Source organism: Elephas maximus, chromosome 4, assembly GCF_024166365.1.
Source record: "Elephas maximus indicus isolate mEleMax1 chromosome 4, mEleMax1 primary haplotype, whole genome shotgun sequence".
NCBI classification, from domain to species: domain Eukaryota; kingdom Metazoa; phylum Chordata; class Mammalia; order Proboscidea; family Elephantidae; genus Elephas; species Elephas maximus.
Window position 1 is genome coordinate 164,764,502 of NC_064822.1, and position 24,316 is coordinate 164,788,817.

General features: G+C 40.2%; 1 protein-coding gene across 8 annotated transcripts in view; it reads right to left on the minus strand.

Moving 5' to 3' along the window:
• ANKS1B (ankyrin repeat and sterile alpha motif domain containing 1B) overlaps positions 1–24,316 on the minus strand; it is a 1,421,217-nt gene that overhangs the window by 82,978 nt on the left and 1,313,923 nt on the right. For all 8 annotated transcript variants that reach the window (XM_049884161.1, XM_049884160.1, XM_049884159.1 and 5 more), the window contains 2 exons: positions 12,016–12,123; positions 9,803–9,982 (listed from right to left, as the gene is read on the minus strand). In XM_049884161.1, coding sequence (XP_049740118.1) covers positions 9,803–9,982; positions 12,016–12,123 — 288 coding nt within the window. The remainder of the gene's footprint in view (positions 1–9,802; positions 9,983–12,015; positions 12,124–24,316) is intronic.

The following is a 24,316-nucleotide window of genomic DNA, read 5'->3' on the forward strand; positions in this document are numbered from 1 at the left end:
AAACCACCTCCAGGCATGTGACCTATGCTTAGCCAATCACATTACTGCTCTTCCTCTCTGCCCTTCTGATTGGCTCAGGGATAGACAAGGTTAATCAGAGCCCACGGGACTCAATACTGGCGATTTTGTTGGAACTCCTGGAAGGATAAGCTCTCTTTTTTGTAGGTTCAAGTTTAGCAGGAATTGAGCTTAAAGCTTCAAGCTTCCTACATCTAGAGAAAGCCTGTTTGGGAAAAGAGGCAACACAGAGGAAAGCGGAGCCAGAAGATAAAGAGCTAGAGAGCAAGACATCATGTGAGCACCTGGATCCAGGTCTGCCTGGACTTCACAGTGAAATGATTCAAATATATTCTTTTTCTGCTTAAGCCATCTTGAGGTGGATTTTTGTTACATGCACAAGTCTAGAAGTTGTTCTTTGGTGCCATAAAGTCGATTTTGACTCATAGTGACCCCATGTGACAGAGCTGCCTCATAGGAATTTCTAGGCTGTAATCTCTATGGGAAAAGGAGCCCTGGTGGTGTGGTGGGTAAGTGCTTAGCTGCTAAGCGAAAGGTTGGTTGTATAAACCCACCAGCCTATCCTAGAGCGAAAGATGTGGCAGTCTGTTTCTGTAAAGATTACAGTCTAAGAAACCATACTGGGCAGTTCTGCTCTGTACTATAGGCTTGCTATGACTCATAATAGACTCAAAGGCAATGGGTTTTTGGAATAGTTACAGGAACAGATAGCCAGGTCTTTCTCCCATGGAGCCTCGGGGGGGGGGGGCGGTTGAACTACCGATCCTTTGGTCAGCAGCCGAGCACTTAATCATTGTGCCACCAAGGCTCTGTGTACCCAGAACAGACCTTACTAATATCTTACTTTAGTCGTATACAAATGGGATTAACTGGATAGACCACATGATCAGCCCTAAAAAAAAAAAAAATTTCCTCTAGACATTAAAAAACCTTCCCTTTATTTTCTATTCTACAGTGCAAAAGAAAAGGAAGAGGGAGAAGGAAAAGAATAGAATTCTTCTATCCTTGAAAATTCAGCAAGGACAGATTATAACAGCCAAAACTCTGACCTGTGGACCCAAGAACTGGACTGAATATAATGAGAAACATTCCAAAAGTTTAGTAAGTGGAAAATAGCCTGGTGTGCCTCTGTGAACAAGCTACTCAATGTCAGCAAGCCTAAAATAAATAAATAAACATCACAAGGTCCTTTCCATTGAAATGGGGATTTCATATAGTCAGATTTCTTATTTTTTCAGTTGAAAACAGAATCTTTTCTATTAGTGTTTTCAAAACAAAACAAAACAAACCATGGTCTGATTTTAACTGGAAACATTCACCCTAGTTAAGCATCAGCATGTGTGGGGATGGAGGGGGACAAAAAGCTTCCCTGGCAAAGTGACTGGAAGTGTTTAGGTCTGACTGGTCTGTCAGAGCAAACTTCTAGCCATCTAATTTGCCTCCTTGATGGGCTTGACAGAGAACAAAAGAATCTAGACTTGTGAGGTAAGTATCAAAACCTAAATAAAAAAACAAAACAAAAAACTAAGTTATTCTCTCACTTCTTCCTCTTATTTAAAAAAAAAAAAATGATGTACAGGATATACAGTAAGTCTCCAGTGTTTCCTGAAAGACACAAATTGTACTGGCATTCTTAACCCCAAAGTCATCATAAGTAGAGCAAGGTGTATTTAACCATTCATGTTAGTCAATGAGTAGTCCCAGGGCGGTGCCAATGGTTACCATGCTTGGCAGCTAACTGAAAGGTTGGCAGTTGGAGGTCACACAGAGGCACCTTGGAAGAAAGGCCTGGTGATCCACTTCCGAAAAACCAGCCATTGAAACCCCTACAGAGCACAGTTCTGCACTAACACACATGGGTTAGGCACTCGGCTGTTAACTGAAAGGTCGGTGGTGCGAACCCAGCAGCTGCTCCACAGGAGAAAGATGTGGCAGACTGGTTTCGTAAATATTACAGTCTTGGAAACCCAATGGGGCAGTTCTACTCTAACCTATATGGTTGCTGTGATTGGAATTGCCTCCACGGCAACAGGTTTGGTTTGGTTTTCATCTAGTCATAGGAGTCCCTGGGTGGCACAAATGTTTAAGTACTTGGTTCCTAAGCAAAAGGTTGATGGCCTGAATCCACTCAGAGGTGCCTTGGAAGAAAGGACCCGGGACCTACTTTCCAAAGGTCAATTGTTGCTGTTAGGTGCTGTCGAGTCAGTTCCAATTCATAGCAACCCTATGCACAACTGAACAGAACACTGCCTGGCCCTGCACCACCCTCACAATCGTTGCTGTGTTTGAGCCCATTGTCACAGCCACTATGTCAATCCATTCACTGAGGTTCTTCCTCTTTTTTGTAGGCTCTATGCTTTACCAAGCATGATGTCTTTCTCCAGGGACTGGTCCCTCCTGAGAAATATCCAAAATACTTGAGATGAAGTCTCATCATCCTCACTTCTTAGGAGCATTCTGGCTGTACTTCTTCCAAGACAGGTTTGTTCGTTCTTCTGGCAGTCCATGGTATATTCAGTATTCTTCAACACCACCATAATTCAAATGCATCAATTCTTCTTCGGTCTTCATTACTCATTGTCCAGCTTTTGCATGCATATGAGGCGACTGAAAATACCATAACTTGGGTCTGGGGCACCTTAATCCTGAGGGTGACATCTTTGCTTTTTAACATTAAAAAAAATCTTTTGCAACAGATTTGCCCAATTCGGCGTTTGATTTCTTTACTGCTGCTTCCATGGGCATTGGCTGTGGATCCAAGTAAGATGAAATCCTTGACAATGTCAGTCTTTTCTCTGTTTATCATGATGCTGCTTATTGGTCCAATTGTGAAGGTTTTTGTTATCTTTATGTTGAGGTGTAATTCATACTGGAGGCTGTGGTCTTTGATCTTCATTAGGAAGTGCTTCAAGTCCTCTTCACTTTCAGCAAGCAAGGTTGTATCATCTGCATAATGCAGGTTGTTAATGAGCCTTCCTCCAATCCCAATGCCCCGTTCTTCTTCATATAGTCCAGCTTCTCAGATTATTTACTCAGCATACAGATTGAGTAGGTATGATGAAAGGATACAACTTTGATGCACACCTTTCCTGACTTTAAACCATGCAGTATCCCTTTGTTCTGTTTGAATGGCTTCCTCTTGATCCATGTACAGATTCTTTATGAGCACAATTAAGTGTTCTGGAATTCCCATTCTCCACAACATTATCCAAATTTGTTATGATCCCCACAGCTGAATGCCTTAGTATAAACACAGGTAAACATCTTTCTGATATTCTCTGCTTTCAGCCAGGATCTATCTGACATCAGCAATGATAACCTGGTTCCGCACCCTCTTCTAAACCTGGCTTGAATTTCTGGCAGTCCCCTGTCAATGTACTGCTGCAACTGCTTTTGAATGATCTTCAGCACAACTTTATTTGCATGTGATATATTAATGATACTGTTCGATAATTTCCATATTCTGTTAGATCACCTTTCTTTGGAATGGGCACAAATATGGATGTCTGCCAGTCAGCTGGGCAGGTAGCTGTCTTCTAAATTTCTTGGCACAGACGAATGAGCGCTTCCAGTGTTGCATTTGTTTGTTGAAGCATCTCAGTGGGCACTCTGTCAATTCCTGGAGCTTTGTTCTTCACCATTCCCTTCAGTGCAGCTTGGACTTCTTCCTTCAGTAGCATTGGTTCTTGATCATATGCTACCTTCTGAAATGGCTGAACACTGACCAATTCTTTTTGGTACAGTGGCTCTGTATATTCCTTCCAACTTCATTTGATGCTTCCTGTGTCATTCAATTTTTTGCCCAGAGAATCCTTCAATATTGCAACTCGAGGCTTAAATTTTTTTTTTTTTTTTAAGTTCTTTCAGCTTGAGAAATGCTGAGTGTGTTCTTCCCTTTTGGTGTTCTAACGCCAGGCTTTGCACATTTTATTATAATAATTTACTTTTCTTCTCAAGCCACCCTTTGAAATTTTCTGTTCAGCTCTTTTACTTCATCATTTCTTCCATTCGCTTTAGCTGCTCTACCTTCAACAGTGAGTTTCAGAGTCTCTTCTGACATCCATTTTGGTCTTTTCTGTTTGTTTAATGATCTTTTGTTTTCTTCATGTATGATGTCATTCTACAACTTGTCTGGTCTTTGGTTAGTGTTCAGTATGTCAAATTTATTCTTGAGATGCTCTCTAAATTCAGGTAGGATAAACTCAAGGTCGCATTTTGGCTCTCGTAGACTTGTTTTTAGTTTTCTTCAGCTTCAGCTTGAACTTGCATATGAAGAATTGATGGTCAGTTCCACAGTTGGCCCCTCACCTTTTTCTGACTGATTATATTGAGTTTCTCCATTATCTCTTTCCACAGATGTGGTCTATTTGATTCCTGTGTATTCCACCTGGCAAGGTCCATGTGTATAATCATCATTTATGTTGTTGAAAAAAGGTACTTGCAATGAATAAGTCATTGGTCTTACAAAATTCTATCATATCATCTCCCACATTGTTTTTATTTTCAAGGCCATATTTTTCAACTATTGATCCTTCTTTGTTTCCAACTTTTGCATTCCAATCACCAGTAATTATCAATGCACCTTGACTGCATGTTTGATCAATTTCAGGTTGCAGAAGTTGGTAAAAATCTTCAGTTTCTTCATCTATGGCATTAGTGGTTGGTGCATAAATTGGAATAACCGTCATATTAACAGGACTTCCTTGTAGGCATATGGATATTATCCTATCACTGAAAGTGTGGTATTTCAGGATAGATCTTGAAATGTTCTTTTTGATGATGAATGCAATGCTATTCCTCCTCAATTTGTCATTCCTGGCATAGCAGACCATGTGACTGTCTGATTCAGAATGGCCAATATCAGTCCATGTCAGCTCACTCGTGCCTAGGATAGCGATCTTCAAGTGTTCCATTTCATTTTTGATGCATTCCAATTTTTCTAGATTCATATTTCGTACATTCAACATTCTAATTATTAATGGATGTTTGCAGCTGTTTCTTCTCATTTTGAGTTGTGCCACATCAGCAGAAAAAGGTCCCAAAAGCTTGACTCCATCCACGTCATTAAGGTCAACTTTACTTTGAGGAGGCAGCTCTTCCCCAGTTGTATTCTGAGTTCCATCCAACCTGAGGGATTTATCTTCCAGCACTATATCAGACAATGTTCTGCTGCTATACATAAAGATTTCACTGGACAGTTTTTTCAGAAGAAGATCACCAGGTCCTTCTTCCCTGCCTGTCTTAGTCTGGAAGCTCTGCTGAAACCTCTCCACCGTGGGTGACCCTGCTGGTATTTGAAATACTGGTGGCATTGCTTCCAGCATCACAGTAACATGCAAGCCACTACAGTACAACAAACTGATAGATGAGTGGTGGCAAAAAGTCATAGCCACTGAAAAGTCATAGCCATTGAAAGGTCATGCCATTGCAAACCCTGTGGAGCCCAGTTCTACTGTGACACTGACGAAGTTGACATGAGTTAGAATGGATTCGATGGCCATGAGTCTTTTTTTCTTTCATCTCTGATTTAGCCATAATTATTAAACACAACAAACAGTACTGTTTAAATCAGGATATATTAGGCTTTCAACTGAACCAATTTTCAAATGATTTAGAGACAATTTAGAAAAAGCCTTTACGGTGTGCCTTGTGGCACAGTGGTTAAGAGCTTAGGCTGCTAACCAAAAAGTCGGCAGTTCAAATCCACCAGCTGCACCTTGGAAACCCTATGGGGCAGTTCTACTCTGTCTTATACGGTGGCTATGAGTTGGAATCGACACAATGGCAACAGCTTTTTACAGTGGCCAACATATTGCCCCAGGCAATACTAATATTTTTATTTAGGGGTGAGCATTCATAACACAAGGACTTCTACGTTATGGATTTTCCTCACTAATATTTAAGCTAAAATTTGTATAAAGATATGGATTTCTCTTATGGTTGAGGAGTCTGTTTTTTATTTTGTGAAAATATAAGTACAATTTCATTTTTACATAATGTATTTCTATAAATGGAGGCCTTCTGAAATGGCTATGTGTTTCAGCATTTGGAAACTCTTTTTCCTTTCTTCCTAGGTTTGGAGAATGTGGTCCCTAAACCTTATGAATCCCATCACTCTCCTTTATTATTCGTTTTCAGAACACTTTGGTTTCCCAGAACATCATTCAAGAAAACTTCTAAAGATTGCAATTAAGCCCTAAATACCGGAAATGTTTTTTCTCCTTCTGCTTTATTTTCCATATTTTCGTTTACCATGCTATTGCCACAGAATTTTGACTTAAAAAGCTGATCAGCCATGTGTTCTGTGCATATGAGTAGTTGAGTGAGATACCTTGTTTGTGCTAAAATGAGATAATAGATGCGGAAGCACTTTGAAAATTTAAAAGCACAGCACACATTAAGGTGTAATTATACAAATATGAGTGCAACATGTTTATTTATTAGGAGTGAGGAAATGGGGGAGAGTTTCAGAACTTCTGGGCTAATGAGTCCAATTTAGAATTATAAGCTTCAGAGGTGATGTTTACAGCATCATAGGAAACCCATTGTTCAGATGTGTTTGCATTATATTCAGTGGTTTAAAAAGAAAAAAGCCATTAGTGCTGAACTCAATTTTGGCTCTCACATGTTCATTTAAGAAAATTTGGTGCTAGAATACTGGTTATACCAGAATAAAAGCAAACAATGGCCAAAATATTTACATGCCACCTGTATTCCAAGACAGGTATTTTTAATATTGGTTCAAACTGAAAACAAGTAATTCAACACCACTCTAATTGCCCATTGCCGTCCAGTCGATTCCAACTCATAGTGACCCATAGGACAGAGTAGAACTGCCCCATAGAGTTTCCAAGGAGCACCTGGTGAATTCGAACTACTGACCTTTTGGTTAGCAGACGTAGCTATTAACCACTACGCCACTAGGGTTTTCCACCGTTCTAATATTACTTTTTAAATAAATATTTTCTAATAAATGCAATAGTTGGAATGGATATTAAATTTATCTCAATTTAACTTTAAGCACTGATTTTCTAAGTTAGGCAATGTATCCCCAAAATGTCTGTTGAGCAGACCTTAGGAAGGCAAAACTCCTATGAATTATTGCAGCCACCAAGAAGTTAGTTTCTGGCCTATGGTGAGAATTTCAAATCACTCCAGTGGGGATTTACCTAAGCTTGAAAAAGTAGAGGGGTATCTGAGAACATGAATCTGTCCTGATGATTTTCTCTTTCCTGCATTTTCCCTTTTTTGTAGGTAAGAAAAAAAGTGTGGGGTGTATTTAATGCCTTTTAGTGGGAAACAGACATTGGTTAGGCAAGCTTTAACCAAACTACATAAAGACCCTCAGAAGAAACTTCCTGGGAAAGAATCCAAGGGACTGAACTCCTCCTTGGAAGAAGACTTAACTAGTTGGTCCTTGCAGGAATTTTAATTGCTAATTCAAGTCTTTAGGAAGACCCAACTTTACTGGCTAAGCACAGATCTTCAGGGAACAGTGTGGTCTGAAGAGAGGATGACGGGTCATTAAAAAAGCAAATGGACCTCAGAAATTATCACTATAGCAAATGACCAAAAAAGGAATAAGAAAAAACATGGATTGAGTGGTAGAAAAGTCACATAAATCTAAGTGTTCAATAATATTTTATATTTTGACAGGTTAACACGCACTATTTTTAAGAGGTACACGTTCATTTCTCCACAATTTTTGGCATTGCCCGACTAAGGAACACTCTCAAAACAAATAAAGAACTACAATTAATACAACCTAAAGAGCTGCAATCCCAGAATCCCTATTTCTTATTGATCAGATTCCTATAGTGCCATGTCCTATTCTCTCTACTGCAAATGTGCTGTACTGAGCAGCTGGATTTTAGAAAGCTTCTAGTAAGCTCCTGGTTGCTGATGGAGGCCTATGTCTCTGCCAGTCATTCAATCATTATTAGTTGTATGCATCGGGAAGTAAGCACACTCACACAGACCCTGCGTAACTCACCACAACCCATCAACCTGCTTATCTCACTCTTCTTTCTGCTTCTAGGCTCTCCTCGCCCAGCCAGATAAAAGTTCATTCAATTTTCTCAAGGCAAGACAATTCCGGAGAGACGTGCATCCCAAAGGGGGTGACAAGAAAAAGATTTGAGGAATCCAAAGGGCACTACTGCCCTAGCTTGTGAAGCTCATGAAGGAAGTAAAGGAGCAACCTTGTTAGATTACTTCTGAGGGTTCGTAAATAGGCATAAGAGTAATTCCTCTTTGAAGAAACTGTTCTATTTGGAGAAATTAAAAAAAAACTATTGTGAGCAACTGAGATAGATGTTTCTGTTACTGAAGTTGACACACTCAACAACTAATGCTCATAGTGAACTACCCTCCCTCTCTCAGGGAAGAAAAAGGTTCAGAAAAGACCCAGTTTGCCTTACTATATAAAGCCCACATGGTTCAAAGTTAAACCAAACTATGTCTCTGAGTACCATCATTAAAGAAATTTAACCACATATATGGTCCACAAATACTAACAAATAACAGGGAATATATAAATGAACATTTTGGGGAAAAAAGCTTTCAGACTCCCTATTTAAAGGAGACATCAATGAAAACAGTAATATGGATTAAAAGACAATACCTAACAAGACAGGAAGGGAAAATCATTCTTTTCTTGTCTCCCGTATATTTTCCATCTCCCTTCAATAAAAGACTCCTCATAATCCTCCAAATTGCTATTCCCTGCAAATAAGTCAATATTGAGAGAGCTGAACAGAGGTACAATATCCCAGGCCCTCTGTCTTCAGGGCTTTTGTAGGCAGAATAGCCATGGTTTCCAGAACATTCTCTGCACATTTTTCTTTTGTGAGCTTCAGCATAAAATGTTTACTAAAGGCTTTTAAAAAAGGAATCTCATCAAACAGTTGAGAGAAATATGTAATAACCAAGGCAAAGCAATTACAGTCAAATTTTCACCTCGAGACTCTCATCTCAGGTGTGGGAGGTAGAGAGAAGCCTCTTGGCACACCAGTCTGAACCTAGAATGAGGATGAAAAGAGTTGATTCGGCCAATAGTAGTCAACAAATCCACATCTTTGAATCTCTGGGTGAAGCTGCAGAGCTAACTGCCCACCTGAATATGCTTCAGTAACAGGCCCACTGTTTGCTTATGGCTGACTCAAGTTTCTGAGCAGTGCTCTGAGGACAGGCCAGACATGGACATCCACACCCAGGATGGGGAAAGGCCTGACTGTGACAAATCTCTCCTTCCAGTTATTTGTTTCAGAAAGCATCATCATTTTCACTCAAGGCGACAGCATAAGATGATGCAACTAATCCCAGGAGCACAGTTCTATACAACTGTGTAAACTTGGTAGGAAATTAAAAACATTACATTGAGTTAATACTCCCCTGCCCCCGATGTCTGCCCTATCAACCAATTTACATTCTATAATCTGGACTTTTATTATTCATTTTCATTATGACTGGATTCTTACACAGTATCATTCCCTTTAGGGGAAAGACTTTCTGAGTGCAATGAGATCAGGCATCATTTCTTTAGGAAGAATGGAATACAAGGGTACGTACACACGTAACAAGCGTAGGTATATACACTGCGTTCCCAGAAAGACCTGTTTCAGTCTAGTTTAAGGGAGCAGGGAATGAAAGACGCAGTGTACAGTGGTGAAATTCCTGTTAGGTGTGGCCTATACGCAAACCATAGTAAGCTACATGTTCAATGTTAGAAGGCATCTCTTGATAGGCGTGGAAGGCAAAACATCACAGAGGTATAACACCTTACCTGGGCCATCTGCCTCTCCAGTTTTGATCGGGGAATATCATCAAAGTAGTTTTCATTTCTTCTCCTCCTTGCATCGCCCTGCATGATAATGTGAGGAACGTCTAGGGAGCCACCAGTGGTGTAAGTGCTTTGGCTAAGTGATGGAGACAACTGAGGAGGAGTGTGATTACCACTGGGTTCCTGAATGGAAATACATCATGAAGTAAATACCATGTCCTTGAGGCTAACCTCTGGTTTCAAAACTGTGAAATACTGACAAGACAAACCGTGGGTTGGGGAGTCATTTTTGAATCAACTGCCAAGGACTTGATGACATTCCACCATTTTATTTGATCTAGACCACACTTTCCCCCCTAAATATTTCAGGTCAAGAGTTTAAAGTATAAAGAATCAGTCTCCGTTTTCTTAAGGTAGCAATATGAGCGACCTCAGAAGAGACACATGTATGCTGGGCACCCTTGACTCTATAACGTGTGATTACAAACAAAGGAACTGCGCCTTTATGAAGGGCAGAGTGTCCTTTGCCTGGCAGATGTCATGAGAAAGCTAAAATGGAACACAGAGGGTGCTGATCCTCCGTTAGAGTATCTGACAACAGGGCAGCAAGAGGACACAGCGTGGGAACACAGCATACGACACCTACAGACCGTAGCGCGATGCATACAATGGCAAAGGATACTCTTCAGTGGCAAAGAGCACTCAAGGTGGGAGAACTGGTCAGAAGTGACATAAGGGGCAGCAGAGAGCAGAGCTCTCATGTTTGCGAGGAAGAGGAAGACTGGGGTCATGCTGATTTTCTAGGCCACTTCCCTGCTAGATGACCTGGATCTCCTGGGATTCAGCTTCTGTACTTTTTCTGGGGAATCTCCATCTTTGATTTAGTGTTCCCCTAAATCCAAGGAGTCAGAGGGAGAGGCTCAGAAGGGGAAGGACAGGGAGTAGAGGAAGTAGCATGGATTTCTCCCCCAAAGAGTGATTTTAGGGTGATAACACTGATGATGGCTTTAGCCTCCTTCCCTTTCCATGTAGCAAAATGAAGCAAGACAATAATCTCTCTTCAGCTTCATTTTTCCCCAAATGTATCTGAGGCTCCTCTTAGTAAGGGAGAAGAATGGGTCCTGCTTCTATTCTCACTACTTCCAAAGTCTTCAATATCCTAGTGTATCCAATCCCCACTTCCCCGCCCCATAATCAATTTTCTCCTGGCTTCCTCCTAGAGCCAATTCTCTTCCATTTCCTGAAATTTTGTGTACTTTCTTCTCCTTCATGACTGAAATCAGACTCAATATCTTACTGGCTCCTCTCCTGCCCCACCCTGTGCAGTACTGACAGTAGTTACCTGCTAAAGTTCACTGGTGGTCACAGGCAGGTATGTTGAGCACCCTGTACTATCACCACCTTTTCTGATATGGGCATGCATCCAGAAAGGGACTCAGAAGCAAGCCAGTGCACGATAAAATAAAGAGGAGAACAGCGGGGACTCTCTCCAACTTGTCAGACAGATTCCAGTTTTTCGATGACTTTTAGAAAACTTCTGACAGACCTCAAGAAAATAAGTGACTATCAGCTACTCCTTGCTGCCGTTTTGCCTGGCAATCGTTTCTCTCTCGTTTTCTCATTCTCCCCACCCTTTCCTTTCTGCCTTCCTTTCTCTTCCACTGTATTTCTCTCTCCCTTCTGTAGTTTTTCTCCCCCATAATTAAGAAAAAATAGATGAAATATAGCTTATTAAATAAAGTTTTAGGTTTTCTATTCTAACTTTTTGAAGTCTGTAAAACTGAAGCAATTTTTAATCCTTAAAAAATAGAAGACCCTGAGGTTAATTTTAAGTTGATCTTCTCGTAACTGTGGTGCTTGAGTGATTTTCTTTCCATGGGTTTGATGAGTTTAACAGAACACACATTTCCCAACTATTGGCATATATGGGAGTGAGGGATGGGAGATGAGGAGGTGGTTCTTAAAGGCAGTGGCTTGTCAGACTGAATTCCATTAAGATGTATATCTAAATCTCAAAAATATATATTTTAGCCAATGGAGAAAAGCAAATCTTCTCTTATAAAATGCAGTAAAAAAGGAGAGGGTTTTTGATACAGAGAGGTAAGTTACAGAGGAACAGCCTGTACTTCCTGACCCATTGCTTCAGTTTGTTATATTGCACAAAATAACTTCTTAGGATAAGGGTGGAGAATAAAATGAAGGTGCCTGCCACTTACCCTGAGGGTGATGGAACGTGGGGGCTTCTGCGGAGGGTCGTCGTGTAGCCGGTCTCCCAGAGATGCCAAAATACGTTTCCTGTGGCCAATCAAATTGATTTTTAAAACCTGTAACAACATACATTTGGGTTAAATATCTCATTGGAGAAACATCATTCTAATATGTTCTAAAACATTAAGGAGCTAAAAGATCTGCACAGAGCTGCCTCTGCAATGAGAGATGTAGTGTGGAATCAGTGTAACCCCTCAAGTCAAGAATGGTAGGGACAGTAGCCAGGAAGTCTAGTGCAAAGCAGTGAGGGTAGAAAGAGAAAGCAGAGAAAGTTCTCCTTTACTTGGGCGGCTCAAGAGTCCCATTCTCCACACAGCAGCCCCAAAGATCTTTGAAAAATGTAAACCAAATCATGTCACTGGCTAAAAACTCTCCAATGGGTTCCTATTGCCCTTAGAATAAAATCCGAGTACTGCTCTGGCCTCAGGCCCTACAAGAACTGGGTCCTTTCTCTCTCTCTTTGTCCCTGCCCTCGGTATGCTCAGTCATACTGGCCTCCTCCATTCCTCTAGCACCTTGTACTCATTCCCACCTTGGGGCCTCTGCCCTTGTAGTTCATCCATCTGGAATGTTCTCCCTCAGGTCTTCAAATGGTGGCAGCTTCTCATCACTCTGAACACTGCTCAAATGTTGTCTCCTCAGAAAGGCCTTCTTCAGCCTTTGCACTAAGAGCTGTGCCCTCAGCCCCCATCATGCTCTACCCTATGATCCTCTTTTTATCATTCTCTGAAATAACTTCATTCACAAGTGTATTGTTTGGGTCCCTCCTTCATCCTGTAAGCTTTCTGAGAACAGTGCCCTGGTATATCTTTATCATTACTTGTATCCCAAATGTCTAAAGCAATGCTTGAAATAGTAGAAGCTCAATGAACACGGAAGAATGAATGTTAATATAGATGAAAGTAGCATAATTACGGTTAGAACACAAGCACTGTCTCCTTGGGGCCGACTCAGAGTCTACCAGGATCATACTTTGGGTCTCCCAGTGTTGCAAAGTAGCCCTGGTGGTGCAGTGGTTGAGAGCTTGGCAGCTAACCAAAAAGTCGGGAGTCTGAATCCACCAGCTGCTTGTTAGAAACCCTATGGGGCAGTTCTACTCTGTCCTATAAGGTTGCCATGAGTCAGAATCAACTCCACGGCAATGGGTTTGGTTTCTTTTGGTTTTAGTGCTGCAAAGGGTACGTTGTAGAAGTGATGTCAAAGGGAACTAACAATTACAGAGTGCCTTGATTCCTGAACCTGTTCCCTGTGCTTTACAAATGCCAACTCTTTGAATCACCTCAATATCCCTATCTGGAAAAGGATATTCTTGTCTTACAGATGAGGAAACTGAGGTTCAGAGTAGTTGGGTAGCCCACTCAAAAGCTAGTTAGTGGTGGTTCTGGGATTTGAATCAGGTTTGCCTGATTTCAAACCTTGTTTTGCTCCAAGGTATAAACTGCAAAGTTTGAGTATTAGCACATTATAAATCCACTGACAAAAAAATGTATTTACTCCTTTTTCACCCATGTATATTTCCAGGATATCACAACTTTAGTGAGTAACTAGTCCCCCAATATACTATCCATTGTATGAATTATTACATTTTTCTTTTCAAGTTTTAAGGGGGAGGGGCAGGCATTTCTTTTTTTAGCACTCATTACACACTACCTTAAATTTTTACTAGCCTATTAAGGAGCACTGGTGATGCAAAAAAGGTTGGCAGTTCAAACCCACCAGCAGTTCCATGGGAGAAAAGACCTGGAGATCTGCTCCCATAAAGATTAGAGCCTGGGAAACCCTATGGGGCAGTTCTATTCTGTCATATATTGTCGCAATGAGTTGGAATTGACTCCATGGCACACAACATTTGTCAGTTAACTTTTTGGCCTTTCTGCCTCAATTGAGTTGGATTTTAATCTAGCACTATGTCCTATTCCTTTTATGTCCACCCTCTGCTACAGTGTTTGATGGGCACCTGACCCGTGTCTATTGATGATGATGGGGGTGACAAATAATAACCAAGGTGAATGTCCACGTGGACCATATTCCCATGATTATATAAACCCTCATCTTCCCAGGCCGATGGACCCTAATCTTTCCATTTTGTTTCATAGATCATGTTAGCTGACTTTCTCTGTAACTTGTCCTACCCTATTACAATTGCTTAGGATTTGTTGAACAAATTATTCACAATATTCCAGGTATAAGTGAACTGTGGCATTACATTTGAATAGAATACTGTTCTCTGCTTTTTAATGCCCTCTTTTGAATGCCTCTCCTAAGCACACCTGATTTCTGGCCGGCGTTTTAGTTGCAGTAGGAAAAGCTATGGACATAGTATACACTAGCTGCAAAGTCTATTAATTCTGTTAAGGCTCATAGTTCAAAGCCCTTTGATCTTGGAAGCGTGGTTTGAATGATTTCTCCCTGCATCCCTTATCCTACAGTTGTCCATGCTGAAGCCCAGCTGCCATCCTTCTGCCCACTCATGTAGCCCTGTGTTATCTGTCTGCATTTCTATCAGCCAGCTTGGCATTTCACTACCTGGAAGAGCTTAGCAGTTTTTGCAAATCTGGAAGTTACACTATGTACCGCTTCTTTCAGATGATTTATAAACATGCTAATTAAGTGTGGTCCCAGTGCTGTTTGCTTGCAGGCAACATTGTTTATAAGATTCAGAGAAAAGCCCTTACATTGCATTGTGTTTCTTTTTGTTTTTAAAGCATGAAGATCAAAGAATTCCCCCAACTCAGAAAAATACATTAACCTTTTCAAATGCCTTCTGTAAGTCTAAATATACTACATTTTCTTATTCCTCTTTATTCTTATTCTCAATTACTTTGGCAAAGGTTTATATTAGATACAAATAGAATAGAACATAATTGGACATGAATATAAAAACTCCACAGCCTTTCCTCCAGTAGGTTATTGGACTTGCTGCTGATGGTTCTACCTTGGGCCCCTAAGTCCTGCTAAGAATTTTTTTTAATAGTAATAAAGATATTCAAAATTATTTGACAAATAATGACAGTAAATAACAAATGACTGGGGTAAAATTTAGCTGGCATAGCTTCACTGCTGGGTTTACTCTCCCACAACTCAATTTTGGGCAAGTTACCAAACTCCTCTGATCTCAGTTTCCTCAACTATAAAGTGAAGAACTTAATGCCAATCTCCAGTGTTGTCAGGAAGATGAAGAGTTAAATTGCAAGGTGCAAGAGTTAAACCTGTGAGGTGTGCTTTTTCCACCTAATGGAATCTGAGGACACACTGGCATCCTGATCCAGAAGCATGAGGGCTTGGCTCATTTTCATAAAGTTAATCATGTCAAACAAATATGCTGGTGTTTTACATGAAAAGACTTGGCTAACCTTGGAAAAGTTCACATGGAAGTGACATATCCTGGTAGGAACAGGTCAAGTTTCTATCAGTTAGTTTACTGCTAGATCAAATTTAAAGGAATGTATGCTATTCTCCCATTCATACTATTTAATTTCCAATAAGAGGTACACTGAGGCACTTCTCTACACTGGCGCTCTGTTCCTGTCTCCTCCATACCAAAAAACCAAACCCGTTGTTGTTGAGAGGATTCTGAATCACAGCAACACTGTAGTACATGGCAGAACTGCCCCATAGGGTTTCCTAAGCTGTAATCTTTATGGGAGCAGACTGCAACATCTTTCTCCCATGGAGCAACCGGTGGGTTTGAACCACCAATCTTTTGGTTAGCAGCCAAGGTTTTCAACCATTGCACCACTAAGGCTCCTTGCCTCCTACATAGAACTGCCCAAAAGAGAGAAGAGAGAGAGATGGGGATTAAGGATTAACACAGAGTGATGATTCATGTCAAGAACAATTAGGTAAACCTCCTTATTTATTAGAGGTGATCCTATATTACAGAGCATATTGACAATAACAACCACCAGTTACTGGTCATCTGCTATGCTCTAGTTTGTGTTCTTGTTGTGCAAGAAACTGCATTGTAGAGACGCAAAGCCTGAGACTCAGAAACACTGAGTAACTTCCCTAAGGTCACATTGCTAACAGGTGTCACAGCTCAGATTAGCATCTGACACTTAACCTGTTCTTCACTGCTCACCATATTCTTCTCGTTTGTAACCTCTATGCTTTCAGCCCTAGCCACACTATTTATTAGATCATTGTGATGCTTCTTAAGATAGTGCTTCTTATTTTGAATTATGTTTAAAATATTATATTGGGTCTTGACCATCTGAAAACCTTAAAATACAGCCTGGGTTTAGGGCAAGGCTCATGGTAGTGTTAAAGCTACAGTCCACAAGTAGACGGGCAGATACCACAGAGAATGCCCTATGAAGTGCATATGGAGATCAACCCAAGACTCAATCTGAGTTGGCTAATAGTGGACTGGGGGAGAGGGTGACATTTAGCTTAAATGTCTAGCTAAATTCAGCTTAAAAGCACCCAAGATGACAATAAAAAAAACCAAATTGGCAAGACAATAAGGGAGAGACTATTCCAAAGAAAGACAGCCATTATGGAAAAGTCAAGTCCAAAGGCAGTTGGGTTTGCCTTGAGAGAGAACAGCTTAATCTGATCATCTTTGGAAGCAGATAGAGCCCTTGAAATAGAAGAATTCTACCACCCAATGTGCTATGACTGATGGAACCAGTCAACAAACCTTAAGTTTTCAAAAAACCAAAGCAATAGTTACTGTGGTAGAGAAAAACTCTGCAGGGTTTTCATTACAACTTGAGTGAAAATTAACCTTAAGTATAAGAAACCTAATAGGGAGTGGTTAAAATATAAGATAATGGTAATTTGGTGGATTTAGTTATTCTAAGTCATTGAGATGATCCAATTCAAACTAAAAAAAAAAACAACAAGACTGTTTCTGCCAATGAATTATTTGGGGGACTTGAAGGGGAAATGGGACTAACGAAACTCATAATATTGGATAGCTCAGACACAAATAACTACATTCTCAAACCATTAACTAGATGAAAACGGATTATTACACACATAAGCATATGAACGTGGTTCCAATAGATAAGAAATAAAAGTTGTTGCATATTTTCTTAAATGGTTTTTATTGTAACTTTCATAAAAGAAATGTGGGTCAAAGGCAAGCAATATGGTTGAAAAAACACCAGCTTGCTATAGCTTGGTATCCATTCATCAGAGTAGTTGGATGCCTCTGGTAATTTTCTCCAACATCAATAAAACAGGACAACTCTGGAAACTCCACTTCAAATTCCAGCGATAGAAGAAAAAATATGCTGAGTGACAATGCTATAATATTATGCCATTGTCATTTATGCTTCTAGGTGTAGCTGTGGGAATTCTGCTAGACAATATCATGACATTAGCTGGCCCATTAGCGTACATCAGAATAAATGACACGGCAAAGCTGGAAGTCCATGTGGTTAGATTTCCTTCTTTTCTTTTTAAATTTATGTGCTATAAATTAAACATGTTTAATAATGTAATGTAAATTAAACATGTTTCTTATTTATCTGCTTTTTAAAAATTAAACTGCTTTGATTATGATAATACTACTTACTCATTGTAGATACTTTATAAAATACAGGAAAAATGTATTTAAGAGAATAAGTTATCCATAGGCTAACCACATAATTATGTTTTATGATGGCCATACCGTAAGCACAATTTTACCTTGGATTTTTTTCCACTTAGTATTAAAGCAAAAAAAGTTTCTGACATAAAGAATTCTCAGTTACCTTATAAGTGACCCCATGATGCTGCTTCAGAGAAGCATGTCAGAATTCTTTAACCACTTCCATTAACCCTATTGTTGGAAATTCGGTTTATGCTTCTTTTTGGATATCAAACATTCCACACGTACATAAAAAAACCTACCATCCGACAATTTCCATTTTCATCGACATGTTTGTATAGACACAATATGAAAGACACCAAAGAAAATTGCAAGAATGCACATGAGTCACAAAGAAAAGTCATGTAGCGGCAGTCTGTCTTCCACGTTCCGCATGAAATCTCAGTCCATTGACTGCCGGCTGGACCAAATCCTCCAGCGAAATTCCCAAGTCCACATAATGCTCCTCAGTTATATTCTGAAATTCAGATTTAGCTGACGGACATGAAATAACACGTGTAGCTGGAATTCTTCAGCGATTACACACGCAGCAAAGCTGGATACAGGGGCAATCCCAGTTACCACCACCCTAGAACTAGGCGCATCCTTTTAATTTCTGGATTCTTATTCGAGAAGAAGAAACAGCTTCATCCTGCATTAGAACCCCTCCCATTCTGGGGGGGGGGGGTTATTCTGTTTGTCTTTTCCTAGGTATTTAACAACAAAAAACAGCAGCTTCTACACAAGTCTAAAGAGTTCATGTGGCTTCAGAGTGGCCTCTTCTAACAAAACTGAAAGTGTTCTGAGAAATTCTGGGGGTTCTTCAAGGCTTAGAAAGGAAGCTGAGGTGTAGGTTTATCTGCTTTGTTCTCATCTGCAGAACTAAAATCGCAATTAAATGTAGAAGAGTTCTCCCCCTGCCTGGCAATAATTTCTGAAAACTTCTCCACCTGGGAATCAAGGCAAAGGTGCCTACCTCCCACATTCCCAGGAATCCTCGTTTGAACTCGCATCCAATTTTTGACTGTGGCATTTTCTCTCTCATCTCTTGGACTGTAATCATGCATGCCTGGCATAGAATGATGGAGGGAAAGACCTTTCTGAACCTGAAAAGTCATGAGATTTGGATCCTGTCCTGACTCTTCTTCTAACCAAGTTATCTTTAACATCTTTGAACCATGGTATACAGGGGAAAATAATCTAATCATTTTATTCAAGAAACATTCGTTGGATTTCTTCCATATACGACCAGTATTAGGCAATTTGTGAGCCACAAAGGAGAAAAATATTCAATCCCTTAAGGACTTTCAACCCAGGAGATGGAAAAATATAAACAAACATGAATATGTATATATTTTCCTATCTCTAGTCTTTCCTTTTTCAGCAAATAATACGAGAAGCTGGACTATATGAAGAACGGGGCATCAGGATTGGAGGAAGGCTCATTAACAACCTGCATTATGCAGATGACACAACCTTGCTTGCTGTGAGTGAAGAGGACTTGAAGCACTTACTGATGAAGATCAAAGACCACAGCCTTCAGTATGGATTACACCTCAACATAAAGAAAACAAAAATCCTCACAACTGGACCAATGAGCAACATCATGATAAACAAAGATTGAAGTTGTCAAGGATTTCATTTTACTTGGATCCACAATCAACAGCCATGGAAGCAGCAGTCAAGAAATCAAAAGATGCATTGCATTGGGTAAATCTGCTGCAAAGGACCTCTTCAAAGTGTTGAAGAGCAAAGATGTCACCTTGAAGACTAGGGTGTGCCTGACCCAAGCCATGGTATTTTCAATCGCATCATATGCATGTGAAAGCTGGACAATAAATAAGGAAGACCGAAGAACTGAGGCCTTTGAATTGTGGTGTTGGTGAAGAATATTGACTATATCATGGACTCCCGAAAGAACGAACAAATCTGTCTTGGAAGAAGTACAGCCAGAATGCTCCTTAGAGGCAAGGATGGCGAGACTGCGTCTTACATACTTTGGACATGTTGTCAGGAGAGATCAGTCCCTGGAGAAGGACATCATGCTTGGCAGAGTACAGGGTCAGCGGAAAAGAGGAAGACCCTCAACGAAGTGGGTTGACACAGTGGCTGCAACAATGAGCTCAAGCATAACAATGATTGTAAGGATGGCTCAGGACTGGGCAGTGTTTCACTCTGTTGTGCACAGGGTCGCTATGAGTTGGAACCGACTTGACGGCACCTAACAACAACAACAACAAATCCTTCCTATCTAACTCATACCACCAAGAAAGCAGTGCTGGAGGCAGAATGTATCCTTTGGACTCCGGGTCCCTGTGTGGAGAAGCTCCTAGTCTGGGGGAAGACTGATGAGAAGGCCGACAGAGAGACAATGCCTTCCCCTGAAGCTGACACCCTTAATTTGGACTTTTAGCCTACTTTACTCTGAGGAAATAAACTTCTCTTTGTTAAAGCTACCCACTTGTGGTATTTCTGTTATAGCAGCACTAGATGACTAAGACAATGTCTTATCTGTTTAACCAGACTAGTTTCTATGAGGTCAGATACAGTGTCATGCATCCTTGGGCCCCTCAGAGCACCCAGCACTCAAATGGACATAGTTGGTGCACCTCAAAGGCATATCCCTAAGATCTCAAATCTGATCCCTTTTTGCAGTGCACACAAATGACGCAGGGGAGATCGCTCTGAATGGCAAAGAGGAAAGGAAAAGAGGTTCTACAGAACACTCATACCTTATTCCCTTCCCTTTCTACTCTCAATAGAAAACTCTCATTTTCTATCCCTTCTGAGCCTTAGCAGCTTAATTACTTCACACCGTCTTAGCCCAGGTGAGGTAAAACTTCCTTGAAAAATAACAAAAAACTAAGCCAGCTGTTGTCAGTTGATTCCAACTCAGGGTGACCCCATGTGTGTCAGAGTAGAACTGCATTCCATAGGGTTTTCCATGGCTAATTTTTCTGGAAGTAGATCACCAGGCCTTTCTTCCAAGGTGCCTCTGGATGGACTTGAACCACTAACCTTTTGGTTAGTAGCCAAGTGCCTTCATTAACAGTTACACCATCCATGGACTCTAAAACTTCTTTACCTCCCACCATTTAGAACTCCTTCCCTTTACCTCTACCACCTCATCCCAATTCTCTTTTCCTTCTATTATTAGTTTTCAAAGCAATGGTTACTAGATAATCAGCAAATGACAGTTTGTATGACAGATGGCACCAAAATACAACTGTGTTAACTTGCGGGCAGGAAACGAGGTTCCAAGTAACACAGCTCCAGAGAGAGTGAAGGACAGTGAGCAAGAGTGAGTTAAGAGACTGAGAGAGCAAGAAGAGTGTGTTTTATGAATACAGTCTGTCTCAATAAACAGGAAATGCTAATTATGAGGAAATGAGATAATCTCTGCATGGAAAGAGACCTTAATGGTATAATTGCCTGTGAGCATTTAAGGGTTCTGGAGGTAGAAAACCTTCTTTTGTAATCAATGAGAATCTTAGGTTTATTTGTAAAACTCTCTGAATTACCTCTTGATGAAGGCACCAATTTTCTGATTATATTTTCTCATAAACATTGCTCCAGAAGATTAAAAACAACAACAAAACCAACCAATCAATTCCTAATTTCTCTGTAAATTACTTTTACTTTTTTCATGATGCAGTATGATGACTTTTTTTTTTTTTCCTTTAGTTTTTCTTTTCTTGGGTAACTGTGTAAGTTACTTTTAAGTACAACTTCCTGCAAGCTGAATTTTCACAGGACAAATCTGGTTTGCATCTCTCAGTAACCCAATCATCAGGCATACTGAAGGAAAAAATTGTTGCAAAAGAAAATGGGAAATACATGCCACATCCCACATTAGAAGTTACTCTTAGAGACGTGTTGATGTGCTACTATCATTTGAAAACGCAAAGCTCTCTGTAGTATTAATACATAAAAATGTTCTGCAACTTAAGAAGTATAGAGGTCATTGTTTTGCTTATATTTTGCTAGCCATGCAGGGTATTTACAGCTATTAAGGACATTTTCTAAACGTATTTTCTTACCATTGTCAAGATCATAAAATTTATGATCTATTGTGTTGTATGCCCAATGCTCTCAAGTCTTGTAAATGAGATTGTAGTTAACAAAATTCATTATTAACATATTTTCATTCAATAGAAAAACAAACCAAAATACGCAAAATACATGAATATGCATATATTTGTACAGAGAAGCTTTAAGACAACTGAATCTCAAAAGGTAACCCTAGGCAAATGAGGGCCTGCTTATTCAATTTGTGGATTATAAATGGTTTCCTCTTCTGTTCTGTTGCTGCGCTGCCTCCCTTCCTGCTGTTTAGCTACCTTAGGCATGTAATAGCCTCTATCAGAGAACAGAATAGTGAAATGAGAGGCAATGAATTCAATCCAGTCAGTTCTGTTTCTTGTCAGCAGCTCTGATAAAAGAGTTTAGTGTAGGAAGGGGTAAAAATATACCTAAATACTAGCTAAAATTAAGGTTTTAACAACATTCCATGGTATATACCCAAAAGACTTGAAAACAGGAACTCAAACAGGTAATCATACACCCTTATTCATAGCAGTATTATTCATAATAGCCAAAAGGTGGAAACTACCCAAATGTCCACTGACAGACAAATGGATAAACAAAAGGTGCTATACACATATGTTGTTGTTGTTCTGATTCATAGCGACCCTATCTACAACAGAAGGAAACACTGCCCAGTGCTGTGTCATCCTCACAATCATTGTTATGCTTGAGTCCACTGCAGCCACGGTGTCAATCCATCTCGTTGATGGTCTTCCTCTTTTTCAATGACCTTCTACTTTACCAAGCATGATGTCCTTCTCCAGGGACTGATTCCTCCTCATAATATGTCCAAAGTATGTGGGACATAGTCTTGCCATCCTTACTTCTAAGAAGCATTCTGGCTGTACTTCTTCCAAGACAGATTTGTTTGTTCTCTGAAGTCCGTGGTATATATTCAATATTCTTCGCCAATACCATATTTCAAGGGCATCAGTTTTTCTTCGGTCTTCCTTATTTATTGTCCAGCTTTCCCATGCATATGAGGCATCTGAAAATACCATGGCTTGGGTCAGGCCCTCTTTAGTCCTCAAAGTGACATCGTTGCTCTTGAACTCTTTAAAGAGGTCTTTTGTAGCAGATTTCCCCAATGCAACATGTCATTTGACTTCTTGACTGCTGTTTCCATGGCAGTTGATTATGGATCCATATCAAATGAAATCCTTGATGACTTCAATCCTTTCTCTGTTTATTATGACGTTGCTTACTGGTTTAGTTGTGAGGATTTTTGTTTTCTTTATGTTGAGGTACAATCCATACCTAAGGCTATAGTGTTTGATCTTCATCAGTAAGTGCTTCAAGTACTCTTCACTTTCTGCAAGCAGGGTTGTGCCATCTGCATATTGCAGGTTGTTAATGAGTCTTCCTCCATTCTTGATGCCGTGTTCTTCATGTAGTCCAGCTTCTCAGATCATTTGCTCTGCATACAGATTGAATAAGCATGGTGAGAGGATACAGCCTTGACGTATACCTTTCCTGACTTTAAACCACTCAGTATTCTTTTCTTCTTTTGGAATGACTGCCTCTTGGTCTATGTACAGGTTCCTCATAAGTATAATTAAGTGCTCTGGAATTCCCATTTGTCTTAGGCTGGGTTCTCTAGAGAAGCAAAACCAGTAAAGTATGTGTATATGTATGTAAATTTATATCAAGGAAACAGCTCACGCAATTGTAGAGGCTGGAACGTCCCAAGTCTGTGGATCAGGATAGAGGCTTCTCCTGATTCATGTAGCTGCAGGGGCAGGTGAACCCAAGATTGGTGGGTCGGAAAGCAGGGCTCTTGTTCACAGGTTATGAAGATCAACGAATCCCAAGATTGGCAGGTAAGCTGCTAGCTCAAGTCCCCAAAACTGGAGGTCAGATGAGCAGGAGGCAGCTGCGGGATCCAGTGCAGGCAAAAGGCAGAACATCCACTTATATTCAGATGCAGGCCACACGCCCAGGGAAACACCCTTTTAACTGACTGGCTTCTCAAAGCAGATCCCAATATGGGGGTGATCACATATGAACACTGAGAATCATGGCTCAACAAATGAATGCATAAATAAAATGTGATATATTCATGTAGTGGAATACTACTTAAGTATAAAAAGGACCAGGCTACAGATACATACTACAGCATGGGGAATCTCAAAAACTTTGTACTAAGTGAAAGAAGCCAGATGCACAAGATTTTTTTTTTTTTATGATTCTATTTATGACACTTCTAGAAAATATAACATTATAGAGATAGAAAGGAGATCAGCGGTTGCCTGGGGCTAAGAATGAGAGTTGAGACTGAATGCAAATGGACATGATGAAACTTTTTGGGTTGATGGAAATGCCCTAAAACTGGATTGCTTTGATCATTGGCCAACTACATAAGTTTACTAAGACTCATTGAACTGTATACTTAAAATGGATAAATTTTATGATCTGTAATTATATTGCAATAAAGCTGTTAAAAAATAATAATGCTGGGAAAAGGCATTCGGTTTTCACTAAGTACAGTATAAGTAAGGCCATTCCTGAAGACTGTAATTGAGGCTCTCCACAGAGAGACTTCTGTCTAGAATGCATCACTTACCAGCTGGACCAAAGGGTAGAAT